The sequence below is a fragment of the Merops nubicus genome, unplaced genomic scaffold (genome assembly GCF_000691845.1).
Source record: "Merops nubicus isolate BGI_N331 unplaced genomic scaffold, ASM69184v1 scaffold16208, whole genome shotgun sequence".
Lineage (NCBI taxonomy): Eukaryota > Metazoa > Chordata > Aves > Coraciiformes > Meropidae > Merops > Merops nubicus.
In genome coordinates, this window is record NW_008623810.1 from 1 (window position 1) to 27,379 (window position 27,379).

The 27,379-nt window shown below is 44.1% G+C and overlaps 1 protein-coding gene across 1 annotated transcript in view; it reads left to right on the plus strand.

Annotated features, from left to right (window-relative positions):
* Nucleotides 1–676: 676 nt before the first annotated feature.
* The window catches only part of LOC103777644 (SLIT-ROBO Rho GTPase-activating protein 2C-like), a gene marked incomplete at its 3' end in the record, with an annotated part of 81,212 nt that continues 54,509 nt past the window's right edge, over nucleotides 677–27,379 (plus strand). Inside the window, 1 exon segment of the mRNA XM_008945203.1 lies at nucleotides 677–743. Coding sequence (XP_008943451.1) covers nucleotides 677–743 — 67 coding nt within the window.

A 27,379-nucleotide genomic window follows, 5' to 3' on the forward strand; every position in this document is an offset into this window, starting at 1 on the left:
CGTTTTCCCTGGGGCTACCTGGCCGGTCCGCAGTGCTGCTGCCTAAAGGACAATTTGCAATGTCAGGGCGGCTTTTCTTTCAGTCCCAAATTTTGGCTGCGGTTCCGGTGACTGCTGGCTGCAAGCTGTAATTTTCTAAATTTATATATCATTTATTTTTTTTCTTTCGCATCTGCAGGCAGGCAAACCAAAGAAAACGGCGTCTTGTCCTCCGTTTCTGCTCTCGTTTGGGATTTGATTTGCATCATCTCTGAGCCCGTTTAGAGAGAGAAAAAAAAAAAAAACCAGAAAGAGAAGGCGAACCAAGCCCACACAAAACATGCTGTGCGGAAGGACTTCCACTCCCTGGCTGTGCCATTAACGTTAGCAATCAGGAAGAGCCTTTGGGGGCTGCAGGATCTCTTCGCCAGTCTGATGCTGCTGCTCAAGGTTTTGGTGCAGGGAGACAAAACTGCTGCCTCTTCCATCCACTGATCTCTGAACATCTGCATTTTGCTGCTGCCGTGCCCCGTCTCACACCCTCTCTCCATGGACTGATAGATTTTTTTTTATTTTTTCCCTTTTTGTGGGGGGGAAAAGGAAAATCCTTGCATCGCCTTGAGAGGAGTGAAGCTGCATTTGTGTCTCGTGTTCTGGTGGGTCTGTGTTGAGGTTAATCTTTTTTGGAAGAGAAAACATGACGTCGCCAGCAAAATTCAAAAAGGATAAGGAGATCATAGCTGAATACGACACTCAAGTGAAAGGTAGGGATGGGTTTATTTTCATTTCTTTCCTTATTGCAGCCCTGGCTGGCGATTGTAGGAGTTCGCAGTAGATGTTTGGGTGGGGAAGGGGGAAATGATTTGCAGATTGCCTGGAATTTGCAGGGCTTTTCCATAATACAGCGCTGGATCGGGCTTGCAGTGCTTTCTCTCCTCACGGCGGGGTAGGTTCCTGCTGTGGTGTTGCCGTTTTAAGGTGTCACGATAAAGGCTTTTTTTTTTTATGGAATGTAACAAATCTTTTGAGTTCTCACAGACCTGTATTTTTTTCTGCCTGCCCGCTCTGAAATCCGGGTTTGCGTTTGAAATATGAGAGCCAGTTAATTGCTTTTTAATCCTCTTTCTATCATGGGAATCTTTTAAAAATCTGTGTGGTGTCAGAAGAGCATTTTTCCACGGGTAGGAATGGGGACTGTGCTGAGGGTCCCTGTGAAGCTGTTTGTGCTAGAAAGTTCCATTATTCAGGATTTTGCTCTTGGCGAGTCTGTAATATTGCTGCCTGCTTTTTCTTGCTGTGCTCTTGAGTGTAACACCTTAAGGCTGCAGTGTGTGTGTGCACACATATATCTGTGCATACCTATATAAATGGATAAAACTAATGCATCCATGTTATTCCCATCATCATCAGGAAGGCAATAAAGAGTCAGAGGCATATTTGCAGTGATCAAGCAAGTCTTCTGCAGAATTCAGTTGGCTGTGTTTCAAGCTATCATGTGCCCTAGGTAAAAAAAAAAATCCAAAAGATGGTGAAATGTCTGCTTAGCGTTGAATTTTTTTCAAAGTTCTCAAGGTAACACTTAATTAAAAATATAATTATGGCTTGTGTGTGGCTTGATGTGTCGCTCTTAGGAAGTTATGAGATTTAGTGATTTATCTAATCGGTTAAAACTTGCTTGGTATGCTCAGAGCATGCAGGAAAGATGGCCTTTGGGCAGGGCTGATGGAGTTAAATCAATGCCATTTGAAAAGAAGGTGATTTAAATCTGAGGAGGAAACCTAGATTAAAACTGACAATTAAAATATTGTTTTGTAATTATGTACTCAGTCATTTTTTTTTTCCTACCGGGAGAGCTCCTCGCTGGTTGGAAATCATTAAACTGTGTTGTCCTGCAAGGTGCATGTCCTGCACTGACCCTAGTGCTCTGTACCTAGAAGTAGTTTTGACATTTACGTTTTCAAAATATCAACCTGAGCAAACGTAGAGCTGGTGAGGGAATTTATTTTGATTATTATCTTTTTAATTTTGGGGTTCTTAAGGCTGGGAATGGAGAAGAGTGTGTTTCTTCTTTACTGGTTCAGTTTCTATTCCTGTTTTCTAGCTGTCTTTGGAAATGGGAATTGAAGTCTATGCATAATTAGAGGCTTCCATATTCCGTTATTATTTACCCCATCAAAATGTGCCTGATACAAGCTTGTAGTCACAATATTGTGAGTTGGACACAGTGGTAAGAAACAAGGCTTTAGAATTAGCCGAGCGCATCTTCTCACCTCTCAGGTTTTTTTCATGCCTTAGGAAAGAAAAGAAATCCTTCCTTTTCATGTGGTCCCAAAAGTGAATTGTTGCAGTGGCATATAGATTTTTTTTTTTCCATATAAAATATTCCTATCTTAAATATGTGAGGCTAAGGAGACCAGAACAGTGTAAATGGATCTCGAGGAGCTGGGAGAAGAGGCTTCCTTCCTGAATTAGTGGTGAGGGCAGCTATGAGTTGATCTTGGGATGTTTGTGTCCTTACAGGTCAGCTTGGAGAAGTGGCAGTGGGAGATGCTCATCTATCTCCTGCTCTTCCCTGGAGAGGGAGGGTGTAGATGGGCCAAACAACTCAAAAGTACACGTGATATTTCACTATCAATCATCTCCTTCATCACCCAAGTTGTTTTGGAGTACAAGGGGGAGCTTCTCTTCTCCATCTGGCTTCAGCCTTTCACAAGGTGCTTTGACAGCGGGGTGTTGTCATCCCTCTGCTTTTAGATATCAAGTTTAGGGGGAGACTTTGAAGTTGCACACTCCTCTTCAAGTTCATGAAACTTACTTTACACGTCCTAGGGACGTTGGTTTGGGGCTGGAGTGGGATTTGGCTCTCTAGGGAAGCTCTCAGGAGCAGTAAGACCTCTTGCCTCTGGTTCCAGAGATGTGCTGGTCCCTCTGCCACAGCAGGAAGATGACATGCTCCTAAAACCACACTTAAATCCAAAAGGGTCCTGCTGCCTAATCGTTAAAGATACCATGGTCCAAGATAAAAATTTCTGTGTCCTGATCAAATTCCAACTTCAATGGCTGGCACAGCACAGAAATGATGTTAACTCTTGCTATGGGTTCTCTGGTGGCTTTTCTCTCGTGCTGTGAGATGGTGCCATGAAGCAGTTGCTGTGGGAGTGAGATGAATCAAGTGCTGGTGTGGCACAGAGATCATAAGGTATCATCTGTTTCTTGGATGAGAAAACTGATATTTTTTACTGGCATTTACAAACCTACTGCATTTTTTCTGCTGCATGTTGGAAACCATGTTTAGAGGCTTCATTTAAAACCATTAACCTGCAAACACATACTTAAGCACTTTAAATAATTACTAATGGAGTGATTGAGCTTTGTTTAAAAATTTAATAGTCTTAAGTTGTTCATCAAAAACTATTTAAAGAATAGCTTGGTGATGGTTAAGAGGTCATTGTTGTGCAAGATATTTGATTTTCTGTTGCTGAATGAACTTGGTGATTTTTCTCATAGGAGGTTTGTTGGAGTGACAGGGTGTTGACAAGTGAAACTTTTTGTTCTCCCGTGGCTGTGAACTGTAGGTATTTGGTGTCTTCTTCCACCAGCCAGCTCTCTGCCTCTTTTGGGTTGGAGTGAGCTCTTCTGGTGGTTTGTGTGTGCAGCTAAAGATTGAGGAGATGAACATCAGGATGAAGTGACTTCCTGGAATACCTCTGACAGATCCAGCTCGGTGTGTGGTGGCCAGGGGACATGGAGGGAGCAATGTGTTTATTCCCAGCTCCTTGTGCAGTGTGAGGACAAGCTTGGCAGTCTGTGGGCATAGGTGTGGTGTGCCCATCCAGGGAGGTTGTTGGAACCAGACTGGGCACAGCCTGGAGTTGGTCTGACCTCGTAGCTGACTGCTGGAGGTCGGGCTGCATGCCCTGCTGAGCTCCCTCCCAGCCTGGATCTAATGATCCCAAGGTCTCTAATATCTGGAGTTTCAATTACAAACTTGCTGTCTCCTGCAGAAATAAACTGACCTGCTGTGGGGGGTTAACCCTGGCTGAGCAAGAGCTGCTCACCAAGCCACTGTCACCCTCTCCCTTCCTCTCCCTCCTCCACAGAGCCAGACCCGAGACACCTACAGAGGTCAGTTCCTCAACCACTTCCCTCAGCACCTGCACTGACCTTGAGTCTGCTGCCTGTGGGTGATGCAGGCAGGGCTGGCATTGTGTTTGGTTGTGTGGCTGTGCCATCTGCACTTGCATGGTTCACCCCGTTGGCAAGGAAAGGAGAAGCTGCCAGTATTAATGGGCTCTTCTTGCAAGACTTGTTGAGAGTGCTTCTCTCTTTGAGGAAACTCTGAAATGGCTGCGTGTCATGCAGTAGGAATTCTCCTGACAAGATGACACGAGGTCAGCAGGGGAGGGAAGTGCTGCTTTGATACGTTTCTGTACCATGTGCTCACAAAGATTATGAATTCTGTGAAGCTGGAAAGTGAGATTCTGTGGTCTCCATATGGAGCCTTTGATATCTCGAGCTCATCCCCTTGTCTGGATTGTCTCTCCCAATTCCTTTGTGCAAGTTGTGGTAAGGCAGAGATAATTAATTTATGCTGTGCAGTGTGTTCCATGTGAGATTTGGATGCTGCCTATCTGTGCCCGACCAAGGACTGTCAGGATGTTTTTTGGTTTAATGTATTAAATTGGAGTGTACACTTGCTGAGGAAAGAAAAGCCAGTGATTTATCTCTTCATTCTTATTTTCTTTCTCCTCGTGTCCCACGAGAGCCTTATATTTAATTAGTTTGTAGAAAGCCTCAGTAAATAGCTTCATGGTTTGGGCTTCAGAAATTTAATACTGATTTTTTTTTGTGCAGGGAGGGTTCATAAACCACTTCTGTCCTTGAGTCCTCTCAGCAGAGGTGAAAACACATCTCTTGCAGATCTTGCAGCACAGTCCAAAAAGCGCTAGGAATATGAAAAATAGATGAGGTAATTTATAGCAGGAGTGAGAACAGCACAGAGGTGGCTGTGTGGTTATTTAGTTGAGTGTGTCTTGAGCTAAGAGAACTTCTCACAAGCCTCCCAGCTGCCATCGGATTCATGCTGCTGTGACATCTAAAACTTTCTTTTTCATCTCCCCAGAACTGCTGATAGATTTGAGAGAAGTCCCTTTTCCTCTCTGGGCTGATCCTCTGATAGTGTATTTGATCTGCTTGTGAACTTTTGGCTTAAATGCTGCTTAAAAATGCCTCAAATGCTGCATACACATCTCATCTGCATGGTCAGTCTTCTGAACACCTGGAGCGACGGTCGGCAGCTTTTAATTCTGGTATAAATTCTTAGGGGTGGTCCAGAGCTTTGCTGTGTGGAAAGTGACAAAAGTAGCCAGGACTGGGTCAGCAGCTGATTTTGGGGATGGGCAGAGTGATGTTTTTGGTGTTGATTTGAAACAAAATTGGCATTTCTGTCAACTGCTGAGAGGTTAGCACTACACAAACAGCGCTTGCCTGGGATGATGCTTTTTGTAGAACTACCTTTAGATTTTTAGATCAAGGAGCTGAAATTACTGCAGTTTTTGTGAAAATTGTGCACTCATGGATTTTCAGTCCTGTTGGGGTTCTGTAGATATGATGATTACTCTTTTGTTTTCATCTTCAGTTCAGGTCACCAAGCTGGTCTCTGCACGCCGTGACCCTCTTTGCAGATCTAGCACCACATGCCTTCAAGAGTGATGGCTCCTGGCCACTTCTCTGGGATCATCTATTTAATGCACCATATAAACAGACTTTTCATCCCCACACCCTGGTGTGGTTGAGCAGAATACTTTTGAATTGTGAGATTTTGAGTTTCTGTGTATTAGGTTACCATTTACATTTAAAATGTAAAACTACCTTTTAAGGGGTTTTTACAGCTAATCATTACGCTGTGTGTGTAAGTGATTCCATTTGTTTGCAACAATGACTTGGTCCAAACTCCAGCTATGGAATTGCTGTAGAATCATCTGGTTTTCTGCACTTCTTGATAGTGCTAATCCCTTGAGTTTTGGAGCTGGATTGGGCCAACGAAGCAGCCTGCTGCCAGAAAGGGGGAAGGGGCTGTTGGGAGATGGGTTTGATGTTACAGCAATACTTTGTATTTTTTTTTTTGTCTCTTGTACAGTTCCTACTAATGGATTATTAATGAGGACAGGAAGAGGTGAAAGAATGCAGAGTCTTCCCTCTTTCCTCTCCATCTCCAAAGTCCCTCTGTTGCAGACTCATCACATATTGCAAGGCTAGAGACCAAAGGACTTGGTCCACTTAAGTGCTGCAGTTTCTTCCAAAAGCAGAAGGAATTCCAGTGTAACTCCAGTAGGGTTTCTATAAAAAGTTTACTGGTGATAGCCAGTTTTCCCAAACTCCCAACTAAGGGAGCCCCACGACATCTTTCCTTAGCTCTAAATGATTTCCTTTCGTGGAAAGGGTCCACATCAGTATCTTTCCCTTTTTCTGTTAGTTAAAAGGTTTTGATTTTCTTTTGTTTGTTTGTTTTTGATGCTTATTAATTTTTGCCCATTTGGGGAATTTACTTGGAAGAACCTATTTGCCTGGTCAGCTCTTTTTGCTGTCTTTATGAAGAGTGAAAAATTGAAATCTTTGTTGAGATGGAAAGTATGTTTGAACACATGTTCTTCTGAATAGCTTTCGCTATGCCACGCACAGTTGATATTCATTACTTAGGACTTTATTTAGTTCATTTTTGTATGACTTTTGCAGATTTCATGCTTTCTTTTTGAGAATTTCTCCCAACGTCATGGGAGTCCCACGCTCTGAATATTGCCAGCGTTTTGTAGGCAATGGAAGCAAACACAGAGTTACACTTTGATTTTATGGAGAAAAAAGTGTGGGAGAAAGGCTCTTGGCTTCACAGTAATTACATCATTAGGGACTTCATTTGTACTTTCTCCTTTTTAGCAGTGTTACAAAAAGCAAAACAAGACTTTGTGAAATCTCTAGGTAGTGGTCAGTGAAACTCTTGATGTGGGTGTTTAAAGTCAGAAAACACATGTGGATATAGAGTAACTCTGTCAGGGAAGCTCAGCTGGAATCTTTTCCAGGTAGATGCTGCAGATGGATTTGAACTATTTAAGATTTATTTTGTTTGCCATCAAAGAAACTCTTGACTGTTGGTGAACTCCAAAGCTTTGTCCCGGTCATTTCGCTTCGAGTCGATACACTGAGAGTTAAGCATTGTTTGGAAAGAAAGTGAGGGGCTGGGAAGCTAAGGGGGGAAAAAAATCACATCCTCTGTGATTCTGGATGAGAAAGGGTCATGTGTTCACAAGAGCTGGAGTCGTTTGGGAGTGCTGCTGGCATGGGCATGCTGTTGGGATGGCAGCGAGCAGCCTGGGTGAGCCTGGGTGTGCCAGCGAGGATGTGCCCGTCGGGGAAAGCAGCCCGGTGTTGGCTGCCCTGCAGCCAGGCAAGGCAGCAGAAGTGGAAGCATGGCAATACCTGCGAGCTGTGCCCGGGTGTGAGTCTCAGCTGGCACGCCTGGCACGGCCGTGGGGTTTAATCTGGTGTGCATCCTTCTGTCTGCACAGAACTGGGCAGAAAATCTGCGGTGTGAACGACGAGCGGCCAGCTCGGGTTCTGCCCTCTCCTGTAAGGGGCTCTTCTCCCCATTGTGGTCTTTCAAGGTGTTGCTAAAAGTGGTGCAAAGATTCTGAGGTCTTAAGTGTTTTCAGCACACTGCAGCTTTTGCTGCACATTTATTTCTGTGAAATGGGCTGAATTAGGCCAGGGGAGCTGCCTTATCCTGTGGCACATAAGCAGCTCCTGGCTTTTTGACTCTTGAGAAGGAGCCAAATAAACAGATTAACTCTAAGCCAAGAGTGGATTTTAATCTCCAGTCGTGAAGTGCTGCAGCAGGGTGATTTGGCCAGTCGTACTAATTTTGAAGTATTTTTTTTATTATTATTATTGTAGGACTTTCCAGGAAGAGCCTTTTGGCTTCTCTTCTTTTAAGTAGGGGGAAGCATTTCTGGTTTGTTTTCGTTCTGCTGTCACTGGACAAAGGTTTTCATGCAGAGACCGAGCCATGGAGCTGTGCAATTTATAGATGGGGAGTGCTTGCAAATTGAATCTGCTTAAAATAACAGCAGTTGTTGCCTGGGAATGAGTCCCTGGCTCTCTGGACAGCAGTGCAGTCCCACTGCAGGGCATGCTGCAATGGTCCCACGAGGAAGGGAGGGGGTCTGGTCCCAGCAGACCCAGAGCTGCCAGAATTGCTAAACTGCTCTCTCTGAACAAGCAGATCGATTGTTTTCTTACCAAAGATCCCAAACCTCAGTCCATCAAAACAGTTCTGTGTCGTTGGTGGGTTTTCCTAAGGCAAACTGCACAGGGTAAGGAGTGTGGTTTTCTTGCTGTAGCTTTTATTTGCTACCTGAAAAAGGGAGAGGATGATTAGCAGCACAAAGTAGTGCTTATTCTACAAACTTGTTTAGAAGGGCTTGTTTAGAAGGACATTGTTCTGTTTTCTTTGGGTTTTAGCCTCTGCAAGGCATGCCCATGGCATGAGGGAAGGCTGAAAAGCTGCATTTGTTCAGCTGCTGGTCACATCACTGTTGATCCCTGCAGTAAGGAGAGTACAGGGCTTGGAACTATTGCTGTGGGATGTCAAGGTTCCCCCCAGCTCCAGCATTTGCAGCTTGGGACGTGGTACTGATGGATGAAGTGCCATTCTGCTGCTCATTTCTCACCCTCCTGATTTCCAATCCATCCTTTTCCACCAGAGCTGCTGATGGAGGCTCAGTGGTGAGTTGAGGGGAAACCCCACTGGTGGTAGTGAGTCCTTCAAAGCAATTGCTCTTTGTTGGTTTAGCAATCTGGGTGAAATGAGGTAGGCATTGGGATTTCCCTGTTGTCTACCAGTATATTTGGGCATTAGCTGATCCCCTTGCTCCCCTTCTCAGCAGGGAGGGAGTGATCCTTGCAAGGGCAGGAGGAAACCAAACTGATGAACAATTTCAACCATCTTCCTGGGCTGGGACATGTTACCTGTGATTATGCCTTTATTTGGGGAATATTTAAGATGCCTGTTGGATGAGGTTTAAATATAATGGGTTAAATTACTTTTGGGTCTTTGAGGATGCTCCTACTTGTTAGCATTTAATTCACAGAGTTAGACGTTAGGGGAAATTCCACAAAAATCCTTTTCTTTATGCAGGGTGCACTGGAGCAGTGCTCTTGCTATCCTACTGCTAAGAGTGGCTGGTATCCAAAACATATTTTGTGTGATGTTCCTGCTTTTAGGGAAAAAAAAAAAAGAAAAGAAAAAAGAAGAGTTATTCACATGTTTCATTCTCACTGTTTGTTATTAAAATAAGAAGAAATTTTACATAGGGATAAGATTAAGGGTCCAAGAAACTTCCACTCAGCTCCCAGATGTAGTCAGTCAGTTTGGGCAGTGCTGTGGTAACCACAGACAGATGGTAGCTGTGTGTGCTCACTGGCACATGGCAGTTCTCCTTCCTCCATCCAGTCCATCTGGGGAGAGCTGTCTTAAGTGTTTTACTTGGAAATCACAGCTATGACAAGTTACCTTCTCCAGAGGCTATTAATGGCACTCTGAATAACCATCCAGGCAGCTCTGGTCAGCCAGCAGGCATGAGGCTTTCTAGAAAAGTGATGTGCTTCCACCTTCCTGAAAAGCCACAATGGTATGGAGTGCCTATAAAGCAGATTTGGGACCTGCAACACCAATGCAAGGCAGGGAGAAGTTCTCTGAGATGCTGGCAGACCTGCCTGCTGCAAGGATTGTTCTCCTGACCAGAGCATTTGGGAAATCACCATCAGGGTTCCTTGATTTATTTATTTTGGGGGTTTTTTGGTCATCAGTAGGTGTAAATGCAGTTCTGTGGATCACAGAGGTCTGTTACAGGTGTGTTTTGAAGAGTCCTGTCTGATGAATGTGAGGTGCTTTGCAAACTTGGGGTAGAAAACACATAAATGAGAAGCAGACATTATTACTGTGAAAAAAAAGAAATTATTTCCATCTTTGTTAATATGTGCAGTGGATTTATTAATGGTCGTGGCAAAGTGAAGTGTACAAAGTGTGTTATGGACTGGGGAGGTGCAGAGCTCTGGGCAGGCCCTTGGAGGCTTTTCTCTTGCATTCAATAACCAGTTATTTAGAAATTTAATAAATTAATATCTCTGTGAAGTGGTTTTGGAAAGGAGCCTGGTTTTGCTTTGGTCTCTTTAATGAAAGTAACTCTTCCAAACTCTTCTGTGATCCCTCCATCTGTTGAAGGAGGAAGCCTGCTTCATCCCATTCACCCTTTACAAAAACCACCAGTGAGCCACCAGCGTTTCTGCTGCTCGTACCCGTCTGCGTCCCAGCTCCACGGGGTGGACTCCAGTGCTGCAGAGAGATGCTGAAATATGAACAAAAGACTTTGCCAGTAAAAGACTTAAAAGTGTGCAGCTGGAAAAGGGAGGGGGAGAGGGTTTCTCTGCTGCGTGGAGGGAGGAACAAACGCCACACTACAAAGGTCACAGGATACAGTAATGATGTTTGGATGGAAACTTAGCTTGCTATGAATGAAATTGTGCTCTTCTGTTTTCCCCCTGGAGCTGAATGTCTAAAAACTCTGGATACTTCTTGTTCTTGTTCTGTTTCTGTATTTTTTTTTTTTTTTCTTTTACTTTTTTTTGGCTCCTGTGAGCTTCCATGAGTTGTGTTATAGAAAGGAAAAAAATAGAAAGTGGAGGCTGGACAGGAGCCATGCACATGCTAGGAGAGGCTTCTGCAAGCTTGTCTCTGTGGGGTTAATCTGAGCTGTGACGTGGTTAGTTTCTGGTCTAGTACAGCTATTTGTAGGTCCAACTTCTGTCTATGCTCAACAAATGTGTAAGGTTTCTGAGCAGGGAACTTTGGTACATTTAACCAGAGAGAGATGTCAGCCCTGCTGCCCAGGGTGGTTGGATAAACTCAGAACTTGGGCTAAGCACCCCTTGGAGCCAGCTCTTGGTCCCCTTGAGGATTGATTTTATTTCCTGTGCAGTGTGAAGTCTTGTCACTGGTGGCTACGTTGCCTTTTCTCTCTCCATGTGCTCTTATCCCACCCAGGTTGCCTGTGTCTTCTCTGAGGTTGGTTTGATCTTTTATCACTCCATATGCTGCTGTTACCTTCCATTGTATGATTACTTTCTGCTTTTAATGATAAGTTACTTTACCCAAAAGTGTAAGAGAAATCCATTTATTTAGCCCAGATGTCTAATGCCAAACACGTTCAGATGTGTTGCCTTCATACTGAAGAGATTAATCGTTACTTAGGCTTTAAATGAAATTATTTCCCCTATCCCCACCAAAATGAACTTGAGAGAAGATAGCTGTGAAGGGCTCCTTGTATCCATTAATTTCCACCTTTCACTCTTTCTCCCCAGTAATCCTGGGTAAAAATGGTCCCCCCAGACATGCCCCCAGAGGGTGAGGTAGTAGCTTCATTTCAGATTTAAAACAAATTCTGCACTGGCCTCTCTGGAAAATCCCTGTAGGCAGAGTCATCATTTTTGTCTTGAAAGCAGTGACAGCTGTTGCCAGCAAATGAGAAAGTGTTTTGGTTTGGGTTTCTGTTTTATTTTGCTGTGAAACTTCAAGTTTTTTTCTGGTTAACATACTCTTAAGAGCTGGTCATTCTTGCTGTGCTGTAGAAATTTGCTGGACTGTTTCTGGTTCCTTTGTAGCTCAAGTTTAAGGAGCACCCATGGAAGGAATATTGCAGTCTTGGAGGAGGGAAGGCTCTGTCAGTATTTTGGGAAGGAGCTTGAGATTGCCAGACCAACACATACAGAGTGCTGTTTTTCTGCTGCTGGAGGTTTCTCCAGAAAGCAGCATCTGTAACTTGTGAAGTTCCATAATAAATACTTGCTGTAAGCTGGAAGAGCAGCTATAATTTTCTCTGTACTCTGCTGCCTTTTCCAGCTCACTTGCATCGTTTCAGTGGTTTTATGATTAGGCTTCATGCAAATAGTTCTCATTCATGCCCCACCCTCTACCAAACCCAGAGCTGCACGGCCAGCTGCTATGGTTGGGATCAAAGTGCTGCTAATCTGCTGTTACCTTTGGCTTAAGGATTCTGGATCTTGTGGCAGGTTTGCTGTTGTCCTGGCTGTAAGAAGTTATTTATATGTTGGCTATTAAATCACATTTCTCAGTTCTAAAAGATCGATGCCTCTCGTTTTGTGAGGGAGGTTGTCTTCAGACCTCATATGGAAAGGTGCAGGGATCTGAAGGAAAAAGTTGATTTTTTAAATCTTTTATTTTTTAATTTTTGGAAAGCAGTCAGTATTCAGAGCCTTGCTCGGGCTGTCTGTCGTGGAAGGGTTGTGCTGTGCTTACAGAACTACATTGAGTCTTTGATAGTGAGAGTAAGAATAAATCCAAGAATAAACCCAGCTCTGCTCTAAGGACTTTCTGATGTACAAGGCAAACAGGTTCCTTTCCTTCCCTGCCTCCTCTTTTTTTCCACTTCCAGTCATGTGCCTCTCTTAGAGCTGATTTTGTTAAGAAACCAAAGATCCCCCTGAAGCCTCACCACGCATGCTTTTAACTTGCAGCATTAAAATCTGTTGACCATTAACTTTTAGAGCACAGGTGTTCTCATTTCTTTTACAGAGTGCTTTCTGTCAGATAGAGGGAAAACTCTTATTTTTTTAAATTTATTTTATTTTTTTTATATCTTCCAGTGTATGAAGTGCTTATTTCCTTGAGAGGGGAGTTTGGTTTTAAGTAGCCCAAACAAAATGCCTTTCTAATATGCTAAAGAGCTATTCACCTGCATCATAAACCTCTTACAGTTCATGTTTTATTACTACATCAGTTTCTAAAGTCCTCTTTCACTTAACCTCTTATCTCTATTAGGTTTCAGTGTTGCCCTGACCCCTTGCCTATCAGCAAAGGTGAGGAAGTTCATACATTATACCTACTATTTATAATTGAGAACTCTGGCATGTTTTTAAAAACAGCCCAAAAGCCAGGGTTGTCTTTTGCAGAATTCTCTGATTCTGAAACTTCCCGTGGCATATTTTAAGCATTATAGATGTTATTCCTCAGCTACACTGAAGGTAAATAAAGCAAGTTGTTTCTGGCTATAACTATGTGTATTTATAACATGACTATAATAATGATTTACTTTATTTTCTCTTTAAAAGTGCATCCGTTTTCCTTTCAGACAGCTGTCTGTGGTTTATGATCATGGAAAGAAGATGCAGTCTAAATCAGCCTTCTTGTCAGGCTCATCAGTCTGATGGTGGCAGAGCTTTGTGGGTGCTTTTGTGGGCATCCTCCTGCCCTTGGTGCTGTGAATTTGGATCCTTTCTGAGAAGTCTGTGTTCCTTGGGCTGCTCAGTGAAGTCTTCCAGCACATCTTGCACAGTGGGGTGGCATTGTGTTGCAAGTAGACTGAAAGTAGGTAAAAAGATTAAAGGGTAATGAATTACTCCAAGTGACCTAAATCAAGGTCTCTGGTGAGATTTATGGGATTCAGTTACAGATCCTGAAACATGCTGAGGGAACATTCAGCTTTTTTTTTTGTGTCTGGCAATGCAGCCAGCGTGGCTGGAAAGGATGTGCCGCCTCTTCAGAAGAAAAATGACTCAGACAGAGGAGATAATTGCATCGTGGGTTTACTTTTTTTATTTTTTTTTTGTTCATCTTTGGTTTTTTGGAGGTGAGGGAATGACAAATCCCAGCACTGTTTGGCATGAGAGGGCTGTCGAGGGAAGAGGTGCTCACTGGTCCAAGGGGAAGCAGGGAGTGAGGGAATGCAGCTCACCACTCAAAACTCAGGGGAATTTACTGTGGAGAGCAGTCAAAAACAGCTCCATGAATGAGTCATAGTTTGTAGTTTGGAATTGGATTCAGGTAGCTGAAATGTGCCTGTAGGTATCCCTTCTTTTAATCCTTTTTCCCTTCTCCTTTCTTCCTCCCTGCGTTCTGCCACTGGGAAATGGTTTGGGCCATAAGTAGGAAATAAACACTTCCCTGAAATTTCCCAACACAAACAAACAGGTTTGCTATTTTTAAGTGCCAGCTTTTTATGATTCTTCCAAAGTTCTTTTTGCTCCACTGGGATTGAGTCTTTGAATGAATGTTTTCTTTGAGATTTATTTTTAGGAGTTGAAGGCTTGTGTGAACTTCAGTGCTGGCAAAGATACTAGATTGCCAGTCCTAGACATCGGATTTATACTTTAAAAATTTAAAATCTTTAAGCTGCCAAGAAGAGAGTCCAGTTGAGAACTCTTAAAGAGATGCTCTTTTCACTGCCTCTTGTACTGGGGGTTTTGTTGACACTTTCCTACGTCTGTGAGAAATGCTTGGTGTTGGAGAAACCTTCCCTGTTCCCACTGAAGCTGAACTTCAGAGCTTTGAGAAGATTTTTGGTTAAGATAGTAGAAAGTTTGTGACCGTTCAGTATTTCTTTGGGTGGCAGAGCAAGCAGGAAACGCTTGTTGCTGTTCAGGGGCTGATTCCCTGTTCTCTTCTTGTGTTTAAAAGGCTCTGGTTCCTTGGAGTGGACTCAACCCGTCCTAGGGGATGTATTTTTGTCTTTGTGGCGAGGAGGAGCTGTGCCAGAGCAAACAGAAGAGCCCCACACTGCAGAGACCTTCTCCTTGGTTTTAAGGCATGCTGCTGGGAATTGCCTCTTGCTTTCTGACCCGTTTATTTTGTCCAGCCAGAGCAGGGTCAGGAAGGCTGCTGCAGGGCCCACTCTTCTCAAAAGCTGCATTTTAAGGAAGTTTTCTCAACACTCCCAGATGCTGTTAATCCGGATGAAGGCGTTAATGCTTTTATTTTTTCTTGTCAGTTGGGACTGGAATAGACAAGGAAGAAGATACAAAGCAATGGGATGTGTTCAAGGAAGAGGAAGAGTGTGTCAGGAGTGGAGAAAAATCCACTTTGCCTTGTGGGTAATTAGAGTGGACGAGATTTTTAGCAAGTGCCTGGCTCCTTGGTGATTTCCTTTCCTATGTGCCTTAGCTTGGTTTGAGGTTAGACAGTTCACACTGACGTGTTTTACAAAGTGGATGTTCTCTGCATGGTGGTGGCAGTGGGCACGCCTGTTATTACCAATGGCAAATTGGTTAATAATGTGGTTAGTCTAAATAAACTAATAGTGCAGACTGTTTCTTTCATTGCCTAAGTTAATATTTTTATATACCTACTGTCAAGTTTCAGGTGTGGGGTTTTTTTTGGGTTGTAGTTCCTTTGCTCAGCTAGATGCAGCTTTTTTTGTACATCAGTTCTGTAACCATCCACTCAGGCCTTGGGGAAGTTGTAACAGCAAAAGGTGTTTCCTCCTTAGGAAGGTTTAAAAATGACATTGAATGCTATAGACTTGGGGCTTGAAGTCATTTTTATCAAGCCCAGCAACTTATTAATAGCTTCATTGCTGCCACTTTGATTTGGAGAGAGGTTAGTTTTAATTTTCTCCTGTTGGCAGGGTTGTTCTAGAGGAGGTGAGAAGTCCAGTGAAGAGAGTGGAAGAGAGCTGGCTATCAGCAAGTTCACTTTTGATAGCTGGCTTTTTTCTTTGCTTGCCAAAGGCTTCTTTAATCATATTTTCTTTAATACACCATCCATATGTTGCAAGCTGCAAATTTGGACTGAGTAAAATCTAGCTTAATGAGTGAGAAGTCAGCGTGGATGTGACTCAATCTTCATCTTTTTTAGGTCCCGATTCAAAGTCGTTCCCTGTTTGTAGCAACTGAAATGTCACCAAATGTTCCCGCTGTTGGAGGAGCTGGGAGCGACTCGGTCCCAGTGATGGATTGCACCACGCTGCCGAAGGTGCTGGGCTCTGGCTCCTGGCAGCTCTGCCAGAGAAGCAGGAGCTGGATGGAGAGTGGGAGGATGAATCACTTCTCTGCTCCTCTGGACCCAGATTGGAGCTTGGAGGAGCTTTTGGCTGGCTGCAGATAGAAGAAGAAATTCTGCTGTGGGTTTTTGCAGATGTCTTATGGGTGCTGAGGTTGGGATGGGGCTCCTGGGGCTTAAGTAATGTTTTTTTTTTTTTTGAAGGGTGTTATATCTGTGTCAATTGTGAATGAAAAAAAATCATGTTTATAGAACTGACCCGAGTACATTGCTTTGTTTTGTGAATGGGGTTATCACTTCGTAAATAATCCTGAAGTGGTGCTGAGATGTGTGCAGTAACCCTAGGCCATGGCATTCATTCCCAGTATGTCCCTACTGGTTTTGATGTATTTTGATTTCTTTACAAATGGTGGAGGTTAGAAAGCATTGTCTGCTGCTTGGACAGGCACGTGGCTTCTGATTTCAGCTTCTGTGACTGACTCACGGGATGAATTTCCCTGATTTACTTAGTACCTGTCACGTTGGTACTGAATGGTGCTGGATCAGAGAGCCTGGTGGGATTTTAGAACTTTTACAAATCTTTTCAGGTAATTCAATAGAAAACTGCTGAATTACCAGTTCATAGCAGCTGTACGAGGAGGCAGGGGTTGTAACTGGGATGTATTTAATGTATGAGGACAATTCACTGCACAGTGTCTCTTCTGTAGCCTCTGTCATGGATCTCCTTTAAAACCATAACCAGGTTGAAAGCTGCAGTGCCCTGGAGCCACGAGCAGAGCTTGGGAAGGTGCTGGGAGGGTTATGGATACGTATGGTGTTGTCTCCAGCCTTCCAGACCTGCCCTGGTGCCTTTCTCTGAGCAACTTATTTCCTCTGCTATTGTTTTAAACACGAGCTCCACTCTGTGCCGCTCAGTGAGCGGGTCGAGGTTTGAAACACCAGCAAAAGACTGCCTGAACTTCCCAGAGCTGGCATTCAAAGAGAAACTTGGTTTATGCTTTAAATAGCTCCCCGGTGGGGCAGTGGATGGTGAGAGCACACCATGTGGCCAGGCTGGGCTGGGGGGGCTCTGCAGGGCTATTATTAGAGGACAATAGCCGGAATGAACAGCCGCAGCCGCTGCACCGCGTTTGGGCCATTGTGCCTGAGCGATGGTTTTAATTGGCAGAGCCAGAGCTCCTTCAGGATCTCCTTCTCTTACTCTCACTGCTTTTCTTTGCTGGGGTGGTGGAGGTTATGAAGGACAATGGCTGTAAAGTGACTGCTTTTAGAGCAGACTTACAAATTCTGCTCGCAGGGGTTAAAGTTGAAGACTACACACCAGGCTGTGTGGATTTTCCTCACTGAGTGCATGGAAGGTGGCTGTTTTTGCAAAGATGGGTCAACTCCAAGTTCAAAATACATCTGTCTTTATACCTTTATGCTAATGTTTCTAAAAGGAGGTTCATGCATGCAGAGGAAAAGTGATGGTCTGTGTATGTATTACTCAAAAGCTGAGAGCTCCCAGAGCTCTGGGGGAAGCTGATGTCACAGAGTGGATCATCTTGACCTCGGCTGATGTCAGAAATGAACAGGATTTCTTGGCGTTTTGCTGACTCAATCCATCACTCTGTTGAGGAGTAACAAAGCCTTAGTTTCTAAGGAACAGATTTCTTACAGGTTTTTCTGACTGAGGTGTAACTCCTTTGCAAGACAGGAGGTTTTTTGTTGTGTAATGTGAGTAACCTGTGCCAGAGATTACAATCTCCACAGGTACATCCGTCCACGGATGTGTCCAAGTAAGAGACAGGCTCAATTTCAAGGACATCCAGTGTCTGACAGTTGCATGGATCATGGAACAGAGAGAGTGCTTAAATACCTACAGTGCAAAATAAAATCTTATTTGAAGCCCTAGATACACAACTGCATCATATTTTTCACAGCACGCTGTATGAAGTGCCTTTTCCAACTCGTGTTTCCTGATGCCTTTTCCTCTTTACCTTCCTAAGCTTTGGAGGCAAAAAGCAGCAGCTGCACAAATTGAGCATCACTCTCTCTGGCATTTAGAGGAAGCCCTAAAAGAGATTTGCCAGTTTAACGGTTCAAGGCATTTTTCATGTATCATGCTGCAGAGTTGATCTTATTCTAGAGAAAACTCCCCAGGCATTTTGGTTCTGTTGAAATGACATATCTGGCACCTAAGAAATGATCCCTGCTCTCTCACAGCACTGAATATAGTTTTATTAATTGAGTATAATTTTAATAGCTCTTTACCTGACTGACTTACTTACAGAGCGGAATCTTGGTCTGGCTTCTGTGTCACCACTGTGTCCTGTTTTCTTCTGGTGTGGTCTGCAGTTTTGTGTGGCTGATGATAATCAGTCTTTGACTTTCAAAAAGACTGAGTTGAGCCCCAAAGAGTAATTGGCAAGCGTCCACTTTTGGAGATCTGAACATGTCAGACAAGGAACAGTCTTGTCGTAGGTCGTTGATTCAGTTTTTCGAAAAGAGGGAACTGAAACCTCTTGAGGAAAGAATTTTCTGTCCGTTCTATTTTGAGTGTATTGTGAAATCAAGGAAAGTACAAACTAACATTGAACATGAAACGTAGATGGTTGTGTATGTTGCAGCAAGAAGCAGCCCTCGGGGTGGAGTGTGTGGTGATGGGGAGACTGTACCCACCAGGCAGCCTCGTGCTAACAGCCCTGGGAGTGTGCTGAAATACAGGTTTTGAGCTGATTTGCAAGAAGGATTGAGCAGAGAAGTGATGGGGCTAAATCATAACGTGTAGATAATGATGGGGACTTTGAAAATCTTGTCTTGGAGGATAATCATCCAAAATCCTCCTCTACCAGGGCTAAGGGGGAGAAGTAGTTTCTCTTACAGCATCGTTTTTAAGTGCGGGGCTTTCTGTAAGAAAGCTGCTCTGTGCTTCTGCTTCCAGGGGCTGCTGCAGGGCTTGGCCACAGGGGAAGCAGCTGTGTCACCAGGCGTCTTGACTTCTTCCTCTGCAGGCTCTCGAGTTTGAGGAAGATCATTTGCATTGCTGAGTATGTTGCTGATGCAAGCTCCAAACGTGGAGCTGTTCGTTTCGGTCTGGTCCTTCTCTGCATGGTCTATGAGGATGCACAGGAGTGCTGCTCCGTGTCCCTGGGGCTAAAAATGAAGTTTTTCAAGTTGGGCTGAGGTGGAAAGCTTGAGATGTCTTCAGATTGATTGGCTTGGCTTCCTTCCCATGCGATGGTTCCTTAGCTGTACTTTAGAAGGAGATTAGAAGCTGGACATCCTGTTCTTGAGGAGGTTTTGCACTCCTGGCTTGCAGCGTAGGTTCCTTGTAAGTGGGAATGCTGCAGCAATTGATGCCTTATGCTTATCTCATTAGTGTGCTGGTGTTCCCAGTGGGACACAGAGCGAGCTCCCAGCCGTGCTGTGGGACAGCCAAACGTCACGTCATGGCTGTGCTGAGCCCACTGCTGAGTGCAGGGGATTGTCTTACAGACCTTTCAGTGTGCCCTGTCTGCAGGCACAGGAGGGAGGAATAAGGGGGAGAGGAGAGTTGGGGATGGGAGTCTTGGTTGCTGAACTCTGTAAATACAGGACAGGGCGATGGGTGGAGGTTTGTCCTGCAGTGAAACGGGCTGATGCTGCGTTGGTGCACACAGTACTTGATGGTCGTGTTCTTGCTTCCCTTGCAAGGGTGCTGCAGTATCAGTGCTTGTCCTCCACTGCGTTTCTCACTCTCTTTTTTCCTCTTGAAATGATGCTGAGCATTTAAAAACACACTTTAATTTGTCCTTTTTCTCTTTTGGTTTTCCTCCAAGTGGTGTTCTTTTGCCTTCCCCAAAGCTCAACCCTGACTTCCTCCTAAGAGTAACTTACCAACAAACACCTGGAATTTATCAAACAAAGCCCAGGGTTCTTAAAACAATGAAAGACTTAAGAACAAGGCAGTGTCTACTTTGCTTCTCACAAGCTTTGTTTTTTGGAATTGCAGTAGTGTGTGTTATTCACTACTTCAAAGTTTGCTGGCAGGCTACTCACCCCTCTGAAGAGTACCCATACTTCTCACTTGCTGGGTAATTCTCTTTCTTCAGGCAAATAAGCTGGTTGTGTCCAGGTATTTTTAAAAGATGATTTTATTCCTTTTTAATTACAGCATCCTCTGCAGATGTTGGAGTGTCATAAAAATGAAATGTGGAAACAAATGCAAAGTTGCCATGGCTTGCTCCGAATTTGAGACAGTGATTAAGCTGTCAGGGGGAGTGGTGGAAGGTTTGGCTGACTTCATCTGTACGTCCTTTGGCCAGTGATGTATGGACTCATAAATAGGAAAGGCAAATGTGAAATGAACTATATTCAGTGGTTGGTTGGCATCAGGGCATGTGCCTTGGCAGACAAAGGATAAAAACTACCCTGGATAATCAGGTCTGTGATTTGGGGGTTTATTTAGTAGCTGGAGCCATTGGTGTTGGGGGACATAGAGGTAGAAAAGAGCAAGAGCACCCAGGGTCTGAGTATTTCTTGGTTCTGGTTGGTTAGTGTGGGAGAGGGCTGGTGTAGTTTAGGAAAGCAGCTGATGAAGATGGGCCAGCAGATCCAAAATTGCTTCTACATGGCAAGCAGGATGAGGACCAATTCTTTATGGCAAATGGTGACCTGATCCTTTAACGTCTCTTAAGACCACAGGCTGCCTTTAACTCCTAGTGTGTGACCTGCTCTTGGGTTTGCTACCCAAAAACACTGAACTGTAAAGAGATAAGTTGTATGTGGCTCCCCAAAGGATACAAGTTTCCTGCCCTCTGTCTGCATTCTGGCCGTTTTCTGGCCATCTCTAACACATTCAGCAGATCACTTTGTGTAATCCTGTCTGGCAATTTGTTTCAAGATGTTGGGTGTTTTTAAGGCTCTAGTCTGAATGTTTTGTCCAGATGGTCTCGGTGTGAGTCAGGCTGTAAGGTACAGCATCTTGCTTTGATAAGGTTACTTGTTCTGCTCAGCTAGCTGATGGTTTTACAGCACTGAGAGAACAGATCTCTCATGTTAATGGGAAATTACCATTCATTCTCCTGAAAACAAAAATAGGACCAGAGCGTCTGAAGCTTTCACTGCTCACTTCCCACTGTAAGTTATTCTCATGTTCCTGCAAAAGTGTTGGATTTGAAATGGTGATAACAAATCCATCTGTCCTGGCTCTTTGCAGGAATGTCTCATGAAAATAATGGTCCAGCACTATGAGAATTTACAAATGTCACTCCCAGCTTCGTGGCATTAGTGATTTATAACGAGCATAAAAGACAGTGTAAATGTCTCTCACTGATAATTCATAATTCCAGGATGTCAATAGCTCCATGTCTTATCTGAGGTGTTGTCAGCATATAAGTAAAATTTAAATAAGTTTTAATGAAAGTTACACATGTAACTTTATCAATGGAGATTTTTACTACACTGTTTATTTTCTTGCTCCATATTGTTAGGATGCTATTATTCATAGCTCTTCCTGACATATGCTTTTGTTAAATATATATATATATTAAAAAAACCCAAACCAAAACCAAACCAAACCACTACAACCAACACAATGGAAAAAAAAAACCCAAACCCTAAACCCAAACTAAGTGCTCTACTATCTATCTTTGCCATTTTAAAGAGGCTGAAAAACATGGATATTCCTGGGCTGCTTAAATCTCTGGATAAACTGGCATGCCACTGGAGGACGTTTCCCTTCTCTAACTCAAAGTGCTTTTTCAGGAGCTATCTTGAAGTAACCTGAATTCATGCTGAAACTGAGGTTGACCAGCCCATAAAATAGCTGGCACTGAGAAGCCTCCTGGCTATTTCTAGTATTTCTGTGCTGGGCTGTTTGGTTGGTTTATTTGGGCGTGTTGTTTGAAGTCACTGGTAAATGAACCAACATAAACATTCCTTGTAGCAAGGCTGGAGGAAGAGCTGAAGCTGAACACTTCTCTCCCAGCTTCCATGTTGACTTTGGCTGGTGCTGTTCAGGGGCTCCTTTGGCAGATGCTGGAGCTTCAAATAGTGAGGGTAAATAAGTCACACCCAGCATCTGAACTGCAACAGTGAATGGGTTACGTGTGCTTTGGTTTCCTCCTGTCCAAAGGGCTTTAATAAATCTTAATTTAATTTTGGTTGGGTTTGGGGTTTTCTTTTTTTTTGGGTGATGTTTTCTAGGGACTGAATTATTTTTCCAGAGTTGAGGAGAGATGGTATGGTTGGGATTAATCTGCAGGAAAAGAAATTATTAAACTCAGTAGTATCTTTTGGGGTCCAGCCCAAAATAGGAATTCCAAACCACTGAAGATCAACTGGTGAGGCCAGATATTGGGGGGCTGGAAGCAGAAGCACTCGACCACGTGTGGAAGCTCCTTGGGTGCAGGGATCAGGAAGGATCCTGTGCTTGCAAGTTGAGGGAGGGCAGGATGTGCACCAGGAGACCATGCTGTGCAGCCAGGGGAGGTTTTTTTTCTGCCCTGTGACATGCCCCAGCCCCTGTGACTTGCAGTGGTGCCCATCTCCCTGCTGCCAGCTGAGCCTGGGAGGCAGATCTCCAGGCAGACTGGTTTATCAGAGGTACTTGTGCTCTTCCATATCTCAGGGTATTGTCAGGAGCTAAAACCCACCCAGCATGATCTGAGGAGAACAGCTCTGGGTTGCAGACTCTTTGTGCATGGAGGATGCTGGAGCTGAGCCTCCCTGCCCGTGCTCCCACTCCTCATCCTTGGGGGGGTACCAAAGACACCCATTTCTCACCTGCTTTTACCCAAAAGGGCTTTTCATTCCTGCCCCTGGAAAATGTGTGTGGCCACCAGGTTTGCTCTGGTTTCTGCTGAAGGGGAAGAGCTTGCTGATGTTGGTAGGTGCTGCAGGACTTCAGTTTACTTATGTGGTTTTTCAGTAGTGATAATTTTTGATCTCTAGGGGCTGATTCTCTGGAAACATCAAATCCTGCAGAGCTTTAACTTCTGCCCAGCTTTATTCGGGTATTTCTAACAAGTGCGTTTTCCAGCAGGAGTATTTCCTTCCATCTGTTGGATAAAAAGGCTCCTTTTGACTCCTCAGAAGTGGAAGGAAATGACACTGGGCAACATTCTGCTTTTCAGTGAGCAAGTACTTGATGTCTGCTGAGAGGAATGCTTGATTTCAGGGAACACTTTGTTGATTCTGTTATCTGAATGGTACTGGGAATCCAGATTAGCACCTGGGTTTGTGTCTCGTGCTCTGGCTTCAACTGATTCAAAGCTACATATACAATTTTATTTTTTTCTTCTGATTATTAGCCACATTTCTATATGATCATCTTAATCAGTGGCTCAGATTTGTGCAGTGGGTTGCATATGTGTTTCTCTGGAAAAAGCTTGTGCTGGGAGCTAAGTGGTTTTCCCCAGAGGGGACTAGAGAGGAGCAGAGACTATTTTCATTTTGTTTTTATTGCAGAAGTTACCTGCTGTGCAAAAGCTGGGTAGAATATTATATATCTTCTGAACAGTGTATGTGGTATGGTTTGCTTTTATTGAACTTTGAGGACAAGTTCATTGTAATGCAGTATTGTAAAAGCTGGAGCAGTATAGGTGATTTCTAAATGATAAAATGTGTGTGTATGTAAAAGGAGGACCTGAGTTTTAATGTCAGTTTTCTGACAAAGGCACATCAAAAATAAGCATCTCCTTGTTCCTGATCTGGTCTAAGCTGTGCTGATTAATGGGTGTTGCTGTAGCTGACAATGAACTGAGAGAAAAATGATGATTCACATAATTCAAGCTTTGCAGGCTCTGTCAAAGATTCATTTCCCTCTTTACGAGAGCTGCTGTGGAGTGAAACTTAAATTCCTCTAAAGACAGGAGCCCTCCTCTTACACTGCTGAATATTTATAACTCCAAAGGAATGACTCCTGCGTTTGCTGGGGTTGTATAGGAGAAGCCTGCTGGGGACACCTTTGCTGTCACTGAGTGTTCCTGGTGTAAACCCCTTATGGATGTGACCAAAGACAGCCAGAAAGCAAGAGGGAGACTGGAACAAGAAGTTTTTTATATCCACATTTTCGGTGGTTTTAATTGAGGCTTCTCTCCTGTTTTATAGCTGTTCTATATACGAATTAAAAACAATGCTCCAATTTGATTTCTTATGTAAGCAGTTAAGACTAATGTATTGTAAACCCTCCTGCCAGTGCAGAGAGGTGTTACTTTGACTTCATGTAATGGCTTTGGTTTGATGATGGGTGTTAGTTATTACAGTGGGGAGAATAAGAAGCTGCTCTGGTGGAAACTGGCTCTGTCATCAGTGTCCACTGGCACCGCGGGCGAATAACCAGCACCTTTTTGATCTTGTTGAAGTCATCTGTGAAATGTCTGTAATGATGCTTATTATTCACCTCTCCTGGAATGTTTATGGTTAATTAATAGTTCTGAAAACCTCCCAGAATCACACAGCACAGTGTCTCCGCCGGGACTGGCAGGGAGGCAGTGACGACTCGGCCAGGCTGCTGAAATATATTTGACTCACCTTGTTGACTTCTTGGGACAGTTGTCTTCCTCCTGGATGGACTGAGCTGCGTAGCTGGTGTTCCAGGAACACGAGGAGGAGCAGGCTGAGGAGATCCTCCATGGTTCACCTGCCCAGGTCTGCGGGCTGCTGGCCCGCGGCCGGCTCGGGCGCTCGCTGGGCAGTTCGGGACCGGCCAGGTGGGTCTGTGCCCGTGTGGTGCCCAGCCAGGAGCACCTCCAGCCCCGGCTCTCCACCTAAGGGAGCTGGGAGGTGTGTGAGGAGGAGGGAGGGCTTCGGGTCTGATGGTTGTTCTGGGGATGTGGCAGCTCCCAAGTGTGGTTTGTCCCCACGGGACTGAGGACTGGGAGGGGAGTGTGGTGGTGGCACCAGGGACAGGTCTTCATTTCCATGGCAGCTTCAGGATGCCTCTGGAGTGATGGTGCTAACCCAAGGTTATCTTTTATACAGTTACCAGATTTTAAAATAAAGCCTTGTCCTGCTTACTTTTTTTGTACCTTTAAGAAATATTCCGGGGAAATTGGTGTTGGTTCCTTAAAGTGTCAACGTGAGCACAGAGCAAGGATGGAAATCATTGATGCGATTAAAAACACAAGCCCATGTTTTTCTGCCTTTCTCCTACCTGCCTAAGACAGCTGTGGAAGCTGGCAGTCTGCTGGAAGTGGCTGTGGAATTTACTTTGCTGTGCTTGAGAAGTGTTTTCATGTCCCTTTTTGTTCCTCTTCATTTATTTCTCGATCATTTATGCGTGTTAACGTGTTAGTTCCCAGAGAGGAGAGGGAGGAGAAGAAATCCTGAGGTGAAATTAAATTAGACACCAGCATTAATCATTCTGTTTGTATTTCTGAATATATGACATAATCCACCAAAGGATTTTTCCTTTCACTGAAGATATTAAAACGTATAACTTGTTAATTGCTGCCTCTGCTTGAGCCATTTTATTGGTTTGGAAAATACACTTGATGTTACTTTGTGTGAAAGCTTTGTGTGTCAGAGTGTAAATATCAGCTCTTATGAATTGGGAAGAAGTAATAATTTTTCACAGTGCTGCTTCTGGCTTTTTGCATCCCAATATCTTTCAGGACTTCCAAACTTTACGTAACCTTTGGAGCACCCTTGACCAGAAGAGAAATGGAAAATTAGAATGTCAAATTAAGCTTTTGCAGGAGGACCAGAGGTGGCTGAGGATTGGGTCTGGGGAATTTGGTCCAGCCCAGGACTGTTTTCCTGAGGAAACAATTAGCAGTATAGAGGATTTCGAGTGTCTGTGTGTGAGCAGGTGCCACTCTCTCACCTATAGATGTTTGTGTGTGTGCATATGTATGTTTGTGGTGGTCTGGTGATGTAGAGAGAGTTTAATTTGAGATTCCTGAAGTGAATTGACACAGTGAGAACGTATGGCAAGTGCCAGAAATGATGATTGCACTATGTGTTCCTGGTGAATAATTCAATTCAGTTTAGCACTGTTCCACCATTAAAATAAACCTCTCACAATATTTGACATAACACAGGTGAGACACTTCAAGAAAAAAATTTTGGAAGGCAAAAGAAGGAGTTGTTTCAATTCTGTCTGAATTGCCACTGGTAGAGGAACTCTTATCTGTTGGGTAGAAGGCAGCTGAATGTGAAGTCCAGGGCTGGAGCTGTGGCCATCAAACATCTCCTCAGGGCTGGGGAGCAGACTGCAGGAGGAGGAAGAGTGGTGGGGAAGGGCTGCTGGGGACTGCAAAGAAAACTGTCCCTAACACAGGCCACGAAAGCATTGTTTTAAAAATTGCTAAAAAAAACCCCAAACTCCTCTCTTCTAACCCTGCAGCCCATCTTTCTGAATTTTGTTACTGAGACATCATGGGCAAAAAGAAGTGAAGATGATGATTTCAGTGACTCCCAAATATTTTTGAGCCCTTTTGAAAAATGTTCTGCCACCCATCACTGGAGGGGTGTGTTCTGGGGAGTGGGGAGGGAACGTTGCTGCTGCTGCTGGATGCTGTTCAGGCTTGAGTTTTCCTGGAAGCTCCCAGAGCTCTTGTGTTGTGTGTCCCACATAACTTCATAAATGGGGAAAGTGAGGCACAGGCTTAGTTAATTGTTGAAGGAGTAGGAATGTTTGGAATGGAAACCAGTTGTCCTACTTGGACAGTGGAAAGAGGCAGCAGCACTGTAGGTAGGTGATGCTGCCTGTGGAGCTGGGTGTGTGAAAGCCTGGAGCAGGGCTGCAGGAGTTGGGAATAGAAAATATCTCTTTGAACTTCTGGTGTCAGGGAGCTCGTGGCACAGACTGAGGCTGATTCTCCATCACCTGAGCAGGACAGAGGTAACCAGCCCACTTTTGTCTTTCATTGCATCTGAACAAAAACCCAAAGATAATGTCGATGGTTCAGCATTTTACAATCAACTTTTCCAGGCTTTTTTTTTGGTGTGTGTTGTGTGATGCACAGAAGTACTGGCAAGCTGCAGGGTTATGAAATGCAGAATGCTCCTACAGCCCCTGCTGCATGGTGATTTCAGGGTGTACTTCTGGCTGCTTGGTTTTCATCTTTATTTTTTCTGGCTTTCTCCAATAACATACAGTTTTCCAAACTGCTTTCTGTGGAGCACACTCATGATGGCATCAAGAACTGAGTGAAGCTAACCTGGAGCAGAGGGGTGTCCCATGGCCCTTTTCTTGCTGGTGGAGCTTGGCTGGGTCAGCAGCATCTTGACTCTGCTTTTGTCTCACAGATGTGTTCTGCTGCCTCTTCCTGGTGGATTTCCATTCTAGAATAAATAGACTTTTCTGTTGAAAGCAGGTGCCAGCCTCTCCCTGTGCAGAGGAATTTATCTTCCTTTGTGCAGTGTGAAACTCTGCAGTACAACATTCTTCATTCAAATCTCCTCTTGTTTTGAAACGAAGAGCCATGAGTACCTGGCTCCCCTCCCTCCCTCTCTCCACGCCCAGGCACCTCATTGCTTGCAAATGAATTAACGTGGTTTCTGAAGGGTGTTTCTATGTATTTCCCACACTTCTTGGTCAGTCTGATGAGTTCTCTCCTTGTGATGCTCCGTGGGGAAGTGCAGGAA